Raw genomic sequence first — 15,678 nt, 5'->3', positions numbered from 1 at the left:
ACTCAAAATCAACTAGCAGACATACTCACCAAAAGCATTGAACTGCTTTAACCCTTGAAAGAATTAATATCCAAACTAGGAATGAACACTTACTCATCAGCTTGAGGGTGAATGTCAAAATCGTGCTGTCATTATGTATTTTAGGAGGTTTTTTATTTTATCCTTTGCCATAATCTTATTCTTTATTACATGTGTATCTTGCTACTAATACCAGGATTATGTATTTAAAAAAATCACATAATTACAGGGATTTGTTTTCCTAGAATTAGCTCTCTATATTTCCTAAAATAACCAGCAGGCTCATGTATTTGTAGGTCCAATGGCCTCATTATTCAAATACAGAAGCAATATATTATTCTTTCTAAAATTGAGAATAGTGAATGGAATCATTATGTTCATAGCTCTCGTACTTTAGTGTAAAAGAAATCTGTAGTATTTTATTTTTTCATGCTATTAGAGTCTGCTGCAAATGATTGATATAGATATTACATAGGGTGTCAACCTTGTTGGGATCATGTTTTATAGTAATGCTTTTGCATATTCTACTTTTGATAAGAAAAAAGGGTAGGTGGTCTGTGCATTGTTTACATTTCAAGCCTAAAGGGATCTAGCATAGCATGAGAGGCCATCTTGGAAACATAACATATAATCAGTCATTTGTCGTTACCTAATTGCTTACTCTTTTGGAATACTTGATTCACGATACATGGTGATCAAAGTCATCTTAGCGAGAACTTCACATATCCAATCACCCAGGGTATAAATAATGTGAATTATATTCAATGTAAACTTTACAAAAAGCTTGTCTATAGCATATTAATTTATTCAACTCACCAACAAAGACCTCTCATGAACTTCATCAACTATGATATGAGTAATGCCCGACAAGTTTTTATCCCCCTGGAATATCAACAAGGTAAACAATAACTTGAAAGTTAACAAAATAAAACATAAGAATGATTTATAAACAGTATAATTACATTTATGGTAAAATTCCTCTTATCCTTAATGTAAGACCCTTCCAACAGAATCACATCAACCAATAAAAGTAATTAATTGATTTTGTTCATTTTTTAAAGAAATGTTACCAATATATCAAATTTACTCTCATTATTAATGACTTTTAAAATTCCCTTCACTATTCTTTAACAAAAAAACACATTCATAATATTTAAGAGGCAAGGGAAAGATATATAATGTTTTATTGAAATAACTTATAAAAAGGACCATGAATTTCTTATAAAATGTGTCTTATATTAAGAACCAGAGTGTACTACTAACTAAATGTGTATCGTAGGAAAATAATATGGATGGCCAGTCAAAACCAGGATGTCTTACAATGAAACAATGTCAAGAAAATAAATAGTGAACTATCTCTTTTAAAAGCTTCTAGGATACTGTTACACAGTTAAGATCTCATAAAATTTAAAGTAATTTTTCTCCAATAAAAAACGAAGAATATCAAAAGACCATGTGTTGGAGATTCCACATCGACTAGAGATTAGAGCCTTTCATTGTATATAAGTGGGTGCAAACCTCAACCTCATGAGCCGATTTTATGGGGTTGAGTTAGGTTTAAAGTCCACTTTGTAATATGGTATCAGAGTCATTTCAAGCCTATCCTAGCGAGTATTTGTTGAGTTTATCAGACCACCCGCTATCGGGCCGTTATCGGGCCACCCATAATATATAGTCCCACGCACGAGTTGGCAATCTCGGCGTGAGCGGATGTGTTGGAGATCCCACATCGACTAGAGATTAGAGCCTTTCATTGTATATAAGTGGGCGCAAACCTCAACCTCATGAGCCGGTTTTATGGGGTTGAGTTAGGCTTAAAGTCCACTTCTTAATACCATGATATAGCAAACTTAATACAAAACAAAGCAATAATAAAAATATTCAGACATTTAGCATTGTAATGGACAACACATTTCAGATTCTAAACCAATCTCTCCTGACAGTTTCCACCTGATAGTATACAATTCGATCTCAATGCAAATCCTATATATTAATTTCTCAGTGACCACCAGTTATCACCAGCCCACCATAACTTTGTTTCTCTTTTATAATCAGTTACCATTACTAAGTATATTCAAGAAGAACTATCCCATCCAGGGTGGAACAGACAATGCTTGATGAGAAGAATCTAGCATTGGTTGCTGCTGCATGTTTCCTATTAGGGGACTTTTGATACAAGATTTCTCAGTTTCCAATTAATCTGAAGTTAGGAATGTGTATTTTTCCTGTTTAGTTAACTATTTAGAAAATAATATTCTCAAGAAACCTATTTTCCAAGAAATAATTTTTACCTGGAATTCTCACAAAATTGTTCTCATGGGAGATGTGTGAATCATACATTCCCAATTAAAAAAAAACAGTTTTATTGTCTTAAAAATATCACGTTACCTTTTCTATATCATTTAATGTGATAATATTTTAAGTTAGGGGAAAATTCTATTAAAACTAAACATAAAAATCTTTTATTCCAAAGAAACATAAATATTCCAAGATATATAAAACCAAACAAATTTAAGTCAGTCCGAGAAATCATGATTGTGAAAGATACTCAAATTCATGGCTTTATGGTCATACTTACTCCCCCATTTCTAAGATGGCCACTATTTGTTTGTTTGATCATATCTAATGCTGCCATGAGCGTTGCCCAAATAAAGCGGTTACACAGGATTAAATAATGTCATCATGTTTTGACAAAAAAAAAACAAAAAATAAAAATAAAAACAATAAAAAATTAGTCATTCTCATTTTCGATGCAATAATGCATGTATCAAGTTGAAGACAACAAGAGGTATAAACCTGTTATACTATTTAACAAAAATAACCTACCATCAATTTTCTTAGAACGATCCCTGTTGTACAAAACAAAAGCCTTGTTTTCTCATTCCTAACAAGAAAATAAACAGTCAATAACTTAATACTTCCAACTAAGAACAGAACAGAAAGAAAAACATTATTTTTGTTGCCCCATGGGGAATGGGATATGTGAAGGGTGAAAACAAAAAAAAGCATCAGCATTGAATTTCCTTTCCATCTAGGTAACAATTTTACACACAAAAGGTCCAAGGTACTGAAGTGGATACTGGTTTGTATTGATAAATATCCTCAACTAGTATAAAAATATTTAATAATTCAAAGTCAAAATTCAAAATGAATGAATGAAGAAAACAAAGCAAGCAATTGAGTATAAATGAAAAATGAGTACCTGGCACTGTCAAGACGAACTTGATAACCAATCAAAGAACCATCTGAACCTGGTGAAGGTTCACATCTCTCATCAGCAACCCTTTCAGCGACAGAAATAGCCTAAAACATGAGGCATAAAACAAAAACTGAAGGTAATAACAATGCAGAAAATCATACATTAAATTTGGGAGTATTCACTAAGTTTCTAGAGTATCCAACCAATCCAAGATTATTTTTAGTTTCAATTTGACAGCTTCATATAGTGCAAGTGTACAGTCAGTAAGAAAATTCAAAACGCAGTATTCCTCGTCAAACCTTGATGACCAGGAAAAACATGCCCGCACATGCACGTAGGGAAGGAACCAATGTAACGAGTAAATACCTATTCATTAATAATATGCGACAGAAGACTACCAACTACAGCTGAAAACTATTGTAGATATTGTATATATTGACAAATATGTGAGCACAATATATTGAACCTACCGCTATTCTCCGTGGTTGTGTGCAAATAATATTACAGTATCCACCATGTCCTGACTCAATCATGTCATCCAATATAAATTGTGGAACCTACATTAAATGGCAGTCAGAAAGGAAACTGTGCATGCACTGACAAATGACAGAAAACAAGAATTTTAGAAAATACAGGATGAAAAATATCACAAATTGTAGTTGATGTGTTACCTGAGTTGTTTTTCCTGAGCCTGTTTCTCCGCAAACAACAAGTACATCATGTTCCTTCATCAATTGCAATATGTCACCCTTCCGAGCTGCAATAGGAAGAGTAGCTCTGAGATTCAGCATATCCTGAAGTAGATAAATTATCCAGCTCAGAATTGATTAATTTTCCATTTCCGTATAGAATAAGTCAATTGTTCTGAAAATCTTACGAAATATTTTTTGGCTATCATTTACTACACATATTATACATTAATACATATAGAACCTTTTATAAGCTTCCACATCATAGCCTGAGCTTCAAGTATTTGATTCTTGAAATTGCATCAATCCTTGTGATCCCAATTCCCATATTATATTGGGCTTTTGCACAAGGAAAATTTGAAAGATGCATTGTATACTAGAATATTGCATGACAAGTTGGGAAAACAAATAAAACCAATCTTGTACCTTTAGCTAAAAGCTTAAATTTTTCAAAGTTTCTTCTTGCTAAAGCATAGCCTTAGCCTATATGAATAAGCAATCAAGACATCAGTTCTTGCCATGCTAACCAAAGGAGATAACTAACCAGTGAGAGAGAGAAACAGAGAGAAAGAATTTAGGTTTTGGGTACATGGATGAACAAATTAAAGACTTTTGGGTAGAAGAATTAGGATCGATTGTCATTGCTATGACTTTGATTAGCTCTAAGAAGCAAAGTAGGATTTCAAAGTATTTACAAACAAAATGAATTGAATGATTTTATTAATTAACTTGTGATTACAAAAAAAGAAGTTACAGAGTCATTCTTTTAGAGCTCTAGATCTAACAAACTTCCGGTCATTACAACAAATTCAATAGCTGTTCCACCCTTAACCTCTACTAATCCACCTCCAATCGAAACCCTCCTCCTCAAGAAAACTCTTGTTCATTTGTTCCTACCAATGTACCTGTCACATTCTCCAATCAAATTACAGAGAAGCTTGAAGATAAAAAAAAAAACTTTGGATGTGGCATCAACAGGTTGAACCTGTCATTAAGGAGCATTGTTAGTGACAGTTTGCACTTTCTCCTTAAGAATCATCGCAGTTTCTTGCAAAGAATATTGTGATGTTAAACATGTTAACCCAACGTCTCTTTCTTGGGAAAAAATAGTTGGTATGCTTATTGTGTGACTTAGGTCTTCCCTTTCCAGTTTTATCTTATCATGTATTCTTGGCTGTGCTAGTTCATATGAAGTTTGGGACAAAATGCATGCCTATTTTCTTCATAAGACTAGGAGAAAGGCTAGATACTTCCGCTTTGAGTTACATCATTCTTCTTTAGATAATTGCATGCTTATTAGGCTTCTTTCTCATATTAAGTCTCTTATTGATTGTCTTCGTTCAGTTAGAGAACCAGTTGCGTTAAAAGAATATTTGGATTTGATTCTTGAAGGTCTTCCCCAAGAATATGATATTGTTATAACTCTTGTTAATAGCGAATCTGATGTTATTACTATTGAGGAAGTTGAGGGTTTTATTATTGCATAAGAATTGGCTGTATAAAAATACAAAAAAATAATCAAAATTCTCTTATTATTGTTCAAGTTTCATCTACTACTTCTACCCATCTTCTTGATCAGCAGATTCAACACAACAATATTGACCAAATTTCCCCTTTTCAATAAACTGAATTTTGTTGTTGCTAGAGCTCAAATATAAATTCCACTTCTCAAGTTTTCAGGCTTCAGAAAGCCATTTATGGTCTTAAAAGCAAGCTCCGCGAGCTTGGTTTAGGTTTAAGAGACTCGAAACTACCTTACTAGACTTTGGTTTTAAACACAATAAATTGTGATCCATCTCTATTTATTTATTTCATAAAAAACGTATTATGTACTTACTTGTCTATATGTTGATATCATTATAATGGGAAACTCTATATCTCTTGTTTTGCATCTTATTAATAAACTTGACTGTTTCTTTTCTCTCAAACAGATGCATTCCTTGGATCATTCTCTTGACATTGAAGTCCACCACAGTCCAACGGCTCTAGCTATGCCACAAACAAAACATATAAAAGATATTCTTGCCAAAAAAAAATATGCTTGAACCTAATCCTATATCTTCTCCTATGGTTTCTGGTTCTAAACTATCAACACAGGGTGCTGATTTTCTTCTTGACCCATCTTTTTATAGGTCTATTGTTGCGCTCTTCAGTATATTACTATTACTAGATGAGATATATGTTCATTTGTTTACGAAGTGTGTCATTTTGAGTCTGCTCCTACGAAATCTCATTGAGTTGTTGTTAAATGCATCCCAATATATCTTAAAGGTACTCTACATTGTGGTCTATGCATCTCTTTTACTATACCACATTAGCCATTGTATATTAGCACCTTTGGTAATACTGATTGGATTGTTGTAAAGGATATTGGTTATGTTAACCATGCCCTTATGGCACCATTGGTTGAGTATGTTGCTCGTCTTGTTCTTGATATCTAAAATGCCATACAAAATCCACCCAAACCATCACTACCACCTCTTATCACCTATCAACTACTCCAATGCTCCAATGTGAGTCCTTTATCAAGTCATTCTCAGTCATTACTCAATATTCATGGCTCCTGATAATGATGACTTGAGTTGGTGCAATGTTATCCGAAAAAGTACTCACTCTACCCGTAATCCACATCCTATTTACAATTTTTCTTAGCTAGTACATGTTGTGTCCTTCGTACTTCTTTTCTATTTCCTCTATATCTTCTATTACTATTCCTAAAACTGTGACAAAAGTACTTGATTATCCTGAGTAGCAACAAGCCCTGATTTGGAGGGGGCGTGTTAGAATAGGTACAGAGTAGGCTAAATAAGCTTTATTCAAAAGTTGTTTTTTTGGTAGTATTACGAAGTGGACTTTAAGCCTAACTCAACTCCATAAAACCGACTCATGGGGATGAGGTTTGCACCCACTTATATACAATGAAAGGCTCTAATCTCTAGTCGATGTGGGATCTCCAACACACCCCCTCACGCCGAGACTGCCAACTCGTGCGTGGGACTATATATTATGGGTGGTCCGATAGCGGCCCGATAGCGGCCCGATAGCGGGTGGCACGATAGGCCCAACACAAACACTCGCTAGGATAGGCTCGAAATGGCTCTGATACCAAGTTGAAAGGAATAGAAAGAAATAGATGGAATGTATTTCTGATGTGTATTACAAATGTGATTACAGTCTCTATTTATAGACTGTTTTACAACCTAATTAAGGAAAAAAATAATAGGTAATGAAAGACAATTATAATGGTTGTTTAAAGCTGTACAAATCAAATCAAATCAAATCACTAACAAATCTGTCCTAATAAATATAAAATGGAATAGGCACTTAATTAGAGCATAATTCTCCTGATTATGCAACAGGTAATACTTATTTGCACCTAGGATTACTTGTCTTTTACTCTTTGCTTTGTCACTATTGTATGACAAAACTTATGTATATAGGTATATAACCACCAAAGAGCAACCTCTTTCCAGCTCCCAATATATCATTTTCTCAAGTATTGAAAATTCAAGTGTTTTCTTCCCATAAAGCGGAAGATTAACAAAAAGGGATTTTGTTCATGAAAGATTACACCCATGATGATAAAGACAAAAATTCTTGGAATGATAAACTTAGCATCCACTTTTATTGGAGGATAAAATACACATTTATAAGCTTTAGGATCTAATTTCCTGTTATTAGGATTATGAAAGTGAACAAAACCAGCACATCCAAAGACTCGACACTAAGGGGGTAAAGGGAACAAAAAACAACAAAAACCCAATAAGAATAACATAATTTAAGTCACAAGTGGGTAACTATTTGATGAGGTATGTGACAGTTAACATAACTTATTTCTAGTAGGTTTTGGGCACAAACATTTGAAAAAGGAGGGCTCTAAGTTCTAACTACTTCTAGAAGATGACGATTCTTCCTTTTTGTAACCCCATTTTGTTGTAAAGTGCTAACGCATGTTAGTTCATGAACAATACCATCATGGGTTAAGATGCATAATGATGTTTTTCACAACAAATATCACATTTGAAAGACCAAACAAACTCTTCAGTAAACAAATAAGGGAACAAGTATTTAATTATGTTCAAAGAGGAATGCCCAAGTCTTTTATGATGAAGCCATGTTTGGGAATTGAAGAGCATGAGAAAGGTAGTCATGTGATTAGATGCTTCTGAATCAAGGATCCAAGCACACTGAGACATAAGGCCAATAGTATTGAATATATTCCACATCGACTAAAGATATAACCAAATTATAGTATATAAACGGATATAAACCATACCTTACAACTCAGTTTTATAAGGTTATGTTAGGTGTTGCATAATCAGGAGAATTATGTTGTAATTAAGTGCAAATTCCATTCTATATTTATTAGGACAGATTTGTTAGTGATTTGATTTTATTTGATTTGTACAGCTTTAAACACCCATTATTTTTTGCTTTCATTACCTATTATTTCTTTCCTTAATTAGGTTGTAAAACAGTCTATAAATAGAAGACTGTAATCACATTTGTAAGACATATCAGAAATACATTCCATCTATTTCTTTCAACTTTATTACAGGTGATGATGAGATTGAAAAACAAAATTTGAGGGAGAGACTAGCTGCTCAATTTGAGATGAAAGATCTTGGGAAGCTGAAGTACTTCCTTGGGATAGAGGTTGCTTACTCAAGACAAGGCATCTTTATTTCTCAAAGGAAATACATCCTTGATCTTCTCAAAGAGACAGGTAAGTTGGGTTGTAAGACCACTGGAGTGCCAATAGAGCAAAATCATAGGATTGGGAATGATAAGGAAAACCCAAAAGTGGAGAAGACACAATATCAAAGACTTGTGGGAAAACTCATTTATCTATCACACACTAGGCCAAACATAGCCTATGCAGTTAGTGTGGTTAGTCAATTTATGAATGATCCAAGAGAAAGACACTTGCAAGCAGTAGATAGAATTATTCAGTACTTAAAAGCCTCTCCAAAAAAAGGATTACTATTCAAAAAGGGGGAAAACTTATCCATGAAAGTATATACTGATGTTGACTATGCAGGATCGATTGTTGATAGGAGATCCACCACAGGCTACTGCATGTTCTTGGGTGGAAATCTGGTGACATGGAGGAGCAAGAAGCAAAATGTAGTTGCAAGATCAAGTGCAAAGGCAGAATTTAGAGTCATGGCTCAAGGGGTGTGTGAACTATTATGGATGAAGATCATACTTGATGACCTAATTTTAAAATATGAAGCTCCTATGGGCTTGGCGTGTGATAATAAGTTTGCTATCAATATTGCACACAATCCAGTTCAACATGATCGAACAAAGCACGTAGAGATAGACCGACACTTTAATAAGGAGAAGTTGGATGATGGTCTTATAGCCATTGAGTACATCCCTTTAAGACTTCAATTGGCAGATATGTTTACTAAGGGACTTCCCACAAAACAATTTGAAGATCTTACTTGCAAGCTAGGAATGATAGATATACATTTACCAACTTGAGGGGGAGTGTTGTATAGTCAGGAGAATTATGCTATAATTAAGTGCAAATTCCATTCTATATTTATTAGGACAGATTTGTTAGTGATTTTATTTTATTTTATTTTATTTGTACATCTTTAAACACTCATTATTTCTGGCTTTCATTACCTATTATTTCTTTCTTTAATTAAGTTGTAAAACAGTCTATAAATAGAGACTGTACTCACATTTGTAAGAAAGATCAGAAATACATTCCATCTATATCTTTCAACTTTAGGTTTAAAGTTCACTTTCTAAAATGGTATCAAAGCTTATTCTAGCAAGGTTTGTTAGGACTATCGTATCACACATTATCAAACGTCTACTAGACCATCAAGCATCTAGTCCCCTACTCGAGATGTCCAGATCTCACATTAACTAAAGATATGGCCAAATTATAGTAAATAAATGGTTGCAAATATCACCTTACAAGTCAGTTTTATGAGGTTGGGTACGCCTTAAAATCCACTTTAAAGGACCGGAATTAACTCCCAAATTAGTTTGTACACTTTTAATATTGGTATCAAACTAAAAAGTTCAACCATGGACTTACAATTCTAAAAAACAGTAAAAGCTTCATATTAAAGTTTTAGAGGATACAACCAATTAAATCTTGAAAAAGCATCAACGAAGGACACAGTACAAATATACATTGTTAGATAGAATATATGAAGACCCCCAAAGATCACTAAAAACAACTCAAAAGATGAATTATACACAGTCTCAGACAAAGAGCAAGGTACTCCATGAGATTTTCCAACACAACAAGATGAACAAAAATCCACATTTTTATTAGATGGATTTATTTTACAATGAGTCATAACATGTTTCAACACATTAGCATCTAGATGACCAAATCTAGCATGCCACAAATTGCTAGATTCGAATATATTTGTTACAACAAAATCGGATGTAACAACTGAACTGGAGGTAGTACGGTAAAATTAAGAAATCTTTGACATAGCTTGAGATGAACAATCCTGAATCTTGAGATTAGGGAAGGAGTATAGACCATCAATTCCAACGGTGCCTCGAAGAAGGACTTCTTTGGTTGCCTATGATTTAACATTACAATAGTAAGGAAAAAACTAAAAATTAACAACATAATCAAGAGCAAATTTACTGACACTAAGTAAGTTTTTTGGTAATTGAAGGGACATTCAATAAATTGTGTAAGTAAAGTGAGAAATTAGGATTTGTAGGGTTTTTGAGACAAGAAGAACAAAACCATGAACTTTAAGACCTTCACCATTACCAATATAAATTTCATCAGGCCCTTCAAAGTGATTAAACTATTGAATATTTTGTGATTTGCCTGCCACATGAAAAGAGGCTCCTAAATTGAGTATCCAATTGGAATTACCATTTCTTGGGCTGATGAATTAGTTATCATAGCACTTGGGTAATTTCGAGTTGTTACAAAGACAAGTAGGATTGACCAGATGTTTGATTTAGAAGGTGGGTTAGACTTACTAGTAGAAAACTGCAGAGGTTGATTCATAGTAAGGTCATATAGGACAACAAATTCAGGAGGTTGATACGATGAATCAGCATGATAGTAACAAATACTAAAAGTGTGTCCATATTAAAGACAAATCAACATTGAACGTTGTCCAATTATCGACCACAACCACCGTGGCTTCGAGCACCACAATCAAAAAAGGAAGAGTGGCTAAATTTTCCACAAAAATTGTTGCGAACTTGCAAGCTTGAAGAGGTTGGATTTTCATAGGACTGAGTAGTTTATCGAAGGAGGGGAAAATTTCCTCTAAGTGGGATTCATGGGCAAGATGAAGAGCCTCAACTTCTATGATAGGAGGTGTTTCAAATTTGCTTTCAATAACAAAAATAACTAAAGCATATTCTTGTAGAAGACCATCAAGAATAGCATCAACATATTCATCATGCTTGACAGGACATCCGATTCCAGCAAGTTCAACTGCAATGGACTTACTTTGTCCCAAGAATTCACGCATAGTCTTGTTAGTGGGCAAAAAGATCATTGCAAAGCTATCTAGAACACACCTTGGTTTAGGGAAAGAAGAAATCATGAATATGTTCCCACACCTGATAAGAGTGAACAACTCCAAGAACACGAGACAAAAGAGACTTTGAGAGAGTTGATAGAAGCCAAGAAAGCAAGATTTGATCTTGGACTTCCCATTCTTCATAGCTGGATTAATTGTTCCAAAGGCACGATCATCGTCAAAAAGGAAACATGGAGGAATCACAGAATTTACAACAAATCTATGAAGTTTATGTGACTTATAACGGGTTCAACTTGTTTTTTATGGAAATAATTGGCATCATAAAGTTTTTCAGCTATAGAATTGGGAAAAAACAAGGAAGCAGATGGGAGCGAGCTTGAACTAACCATTGCAGACCAATATTTGGCTCTTGATACCATATTAGGAAGTGAGTTTAAGCCTAACTCATCCTTACAAAGTTGGCTTGTAAGGTGAGGATTGCCTCCACTTATATACTGTAAATTAGCCTTATCTCTACTCAATGTGAGATCTCTAACACACCCCCTCACAAAGAGACATCTACATCTCAAGTGTGAGACTAGATATTTGTGGGTGAAACAATAGCAACCCGAAAGCATGTGGCACAATAAGCCCAACAAACCTGGCTAGGATAGGCTCTAATACCATATCAAAATTTTGATATGAAGAAAAAACAGAAGAAAAAAAATTAACAAAAGACCTAAATATTATTTCACTTGTACATAAAGACTACACAAGCAGAGTATATATACTCTAAATAGCTTACACAACCATAATAGAAAACAAAAAAGTCAACACCCACCATCCAGTTGAATAATTGAATATGTACATCACTAATATTGTGGCAACTGCATTGATAACGCAATTGTTTGTGTTGTGATCATCAAAGTGGGGCAAACTATTTTGGCCACCATTGACCTCGACAATGGTGGTCAACAGTGGTAGTAGCGACGTTTAATGTGGCAATGGAAACAAAACTCCCAAAATTGTGAGTTCTGATACTAACTTTAACTTTGAAAGAAAATAAAAAATTATTTTAATAATAACTATCACACACCAATTAGATTCTTGTCATCTATGTTTGTAACAATAAATTTTTCTTAAATAAGGAAACAAAAATATGTTAAAATGAATACGAAAATCCAAAAGATATTTTTTCCTAATTATTATTGACGTATTAAGGATATGTTTATCCTAATAATATACTCTTTACAATAATGCTATACAGCTTCCAAAAAGTGACAAAGCCAAAAGTCAAAATACAAAAATATGCTCAAACCTGGTATCTTGGTGTTCTCATTTTAATATATTGCTCCTGTCTCAAATCACCACTCTCCATTTCCTTGATATAGGTTTCTCCTATACAATGGAACACTAATTTCATGAAGGAGAAACTAAAAAAGAAACAATTACATGTATAAGGAAAAAAATAAGCATTAACCACTAGGACTTTATCAACAAATCATTTTTCATTAAAGGTGTGCAAAACCATCATTATACGAAGTCAGTATCTCAACCTGTATCAACCATTTGCAGCACACCAAGAAGTCTATGAAAAGAAATAAAAAAAAAAACAAAATACATGATAGTGGGCGGACCAAACCAAACCCACTATGAAAACTTAAAGTTAGATAGACTGAGTCTATATCTAACAAACTCATGACTCACAATAGTAGGCATATGCTCCCACCAAGTAAACATATCAAAAGACCAAAAGTAGCTAACCTATCAGCACATCTATACCTTTTCTAAACATATTCTATTTGTTATACTAAACACTATTTAATTACTATACAAAATCAGATGACATTATTGAGTATTGGGTTTGTAATGATCTTTCAACTAAAGTTGATGTATTTAGCCAAACCATACAATTTACCAACCAATGTAATGCACGTTGCCAAAAATGGCTAGGCAGCTTTTACATGTAGTTACTATGACAATCATATATCATGGTGATGGTATTAAAATCAAACAACCCCAAATTAGCATTTAGGATTCAAGGATGTGGATGCTTTACGAGAATTAATCAAGTGCCATTCATCACCTTTTTTGAAGAAAACAGTGTTAGATTTCTTTTAGAAAGGGCATTTTCATCATAATAATTTTCCCCCATTAAGTTAATATGTGATGTCAAGTATTAATAAAGGTGGTTTTCTTTCAGAATTGAATTTACAACAGCTCCTATTTCCAACATGCACAAGATAGATAAGTCTGTTTTTTATCCAATATTTAAGCCCAAGCAGCTAGAGATAGGAACATGTTAAATAAATAATATAAAAAATCATGCGCATGTCCTAGAGTTGTCATAGTAACTCAACCTAACTCACTTATGTTGGCTCACCACAGGATGCGAAAAGGAGAGTCAACCCAACCTGGTTCACCTTTCTAATGAGCTAGAAAAAAAACATAACCTGGTTCAACCTACCATAGGTTTGTATTAGAGATATTGTATAAGCTGTGTATTCAGATTAATGCATATTTTACATTTTCTTTCATTTCAATGTAGTTACATAATTACATTACATTCTGTTTAGCTTTTCTATTTTAGTTAGTTACAGATTACAAGTTAGCTACAGGTGGTTACAGTGCTGACTCAGAATTGTATCACACTTAGAACTAGATATAGCTATCTGTTGTAATCACAGTTTTCATGAATTAGATTTAAATTTTCTCAATCCTCACATACTTTTCTTTTCTTCTCTTTACTCCTATCTCTCTTTCTCCTAAAAGTTGGTTGGTTCTCCTAAAACATACAAAAAAAAAGAAGGAAAACTAGTGAGGAAAACAGGAAAAAGAATAAAAAACCATTATAATGATGCAAATATTACCGTTCCAAACTTTATAACCCCAATTTTATGAAAAAAAGAAAAGTGGGTTAAGTGGGTCAACCAAACTTCAACCTACTTTGACCCATGGATTAAGGGAGCCAACTCATTTTAACATGAAAAAAATGAGCCAACTTTTGACCAACCCCGCCAACTGTTAGTCAGGCTAAAGCATCTTGACTCATGAACCACAATTCACATTGACCTGTCTACTGTGCCCCATCTAACATCTTAAGATTATAAAAGCTAGTTCAGAATAAAAACCGTCAGGATTTAAAGGATCATTAACAGATAATATACTCCATCAAAGCACTAATAAAGTTCCTTCTACAATACCCTTCCTAATAGTGAGCATATTTCCCAAAGGCTTTCTTTTACAAAGTACTAAAACACTAATAAATGGTTGCAAATCACAACAGAAAGAATTTAAACATAAAGGCAGCCAAAGAAATAAATGTATTTCAAAATCTTAAAGAGCCATTTGGTTTAAGAAAATTATTTCTGCATGCACTTTCTTTCAAGTTTTCAAAAATATAAAGCAAAGAGTGACAACTTTTTTTAATTTTCTTTTATCATTCTTTGTTTTCACTTTTTTCCTATTTAAACTTCAGAAAACAGGAAACATGGTATAAACAGAAAAGAATGGGAATAAAATTCAAAATTATATTAAATAAGACATGGATGAACCTACTTTGAGCAAATTGTTGATGATGGGCAATGGTTGAACATTTATTTTCATAGAGTTCATCAAAGTTTTGGGGAGACTTATAATCTGTAACATCAAAACATGCAGTTGCACCAGAACTATTATCCTTTAATAACGAATCCACAAAACCTGATCTATGATCTTTCTCACTGTCTTCTAGATTGCTTGATGATTCCCCTGTAAGTTATGAAATGTCATATCTTCTATACAAAACTTCGTATATATGGTTAAATACCTAACACCAATAGCTTGATAATACTTATATTAGAGATTGATAAAAATTAAAGTTTTCAAGCAATAAAATGTATACAACTAATTATTTACAAACAAAAAATTGATTAGATAAAAAAAAGCAACCTTCCATCCACTTCAGAATAAGAAATGCATAAGGTTCTGAAATTGTGAGATGAACTGGGATCTCAGGAAACAGTTTGTACAATGCATATGCTGCCACTTTATTCTGTGCATCCTGAAATCAGGTAAAGATTTGCAAACAATGTAAGGAAAGATAACAAGAATTTGTTAACATATAATTTTATGTCTTAAATATGTTTTAGTCCACCAAATTGGAGCACTTTCTTTTGGTCCTCTAGTTAAAAAATTTCACTTCCTTTTGCGAAATGCAATTTTTAGTCCTAAGATTAGACAATGTTCATGATGTTGATGATGTGGCAAACGCTGGTTTACTTAGCGTTTGCCACGTGGATTTAATTGAGTCACATGG

The 15,678-nt window shown here is 33.5% G+C and overlaps 1 protein-coding gene across 4 annotated transcripts in view; it reads right to left on the bottom strand.

Annotated features, from left to right (window-relative positions):
• Positions 1-15,678, bottom strand: part of LOC137806667 (RNA helicase family protein) — a 53,762-nt gene that overhangs the window by 31,456 nt on the left and 6,628 nt on the right. For 3 of the 4 annotated variants that reach the window (XM_090300185.1, XM_090300184.1, XM_068606894.2), the window contains exons 8-15: positions 15,312-15,423; positions 14,940-15,131; positions 12,700-12,779; positions 3,889-4,011; positions 3,688-3,774; positions 3,221-3,321; positions 2,845-2,902; positions 835-900 (exon numbers count right to left, since the gene is read on the bottom strand). In XM_090300185.1, coding sequence (XP_090156311.1) covers positions 835-900; positions 2,845-2,902; positions 3,221-3,321; positions 3,688-3,774; positions 3,889-4,011; positions 12,700-12,779; positions 14,940-15,131; positions 15,312-15,423 — 819 coding nt within the window. The remainder of the gene's footprint in view (positions 1-834; positions 901-2,844; positions 2,903-3,220; positions 3,322-3,687; positions 3,775-3,888; positions 4,012-12,699; positions 12,780-14,939; positions 15,132-15,311; positions 15,424-15,678) is intronic. The other variant, XM_090300186.1, reaches the window with a different exon arrangement.

Source organism: Phaseolus vulgaris, chromosome 3 (genome assembly GCF_051622355.1).
Source record: "Phaseolus vulgaris cultivar YP4 chromosome 3, ASM5162235v1, whole genome shotgun sequence".
In the NCBI taxonomy this organism is placed as follows: Eukaryota; Viridiplantae; Streptophyta; class Magnoliopsida; order Fabales; family Fabaceae; genus Phaseolus; species Phaseolus vulgaris.
Note: the sequence above shows the minus strand (reverse complement) of the source record. Positions and strands in the feature narration are given on the sequence as shown.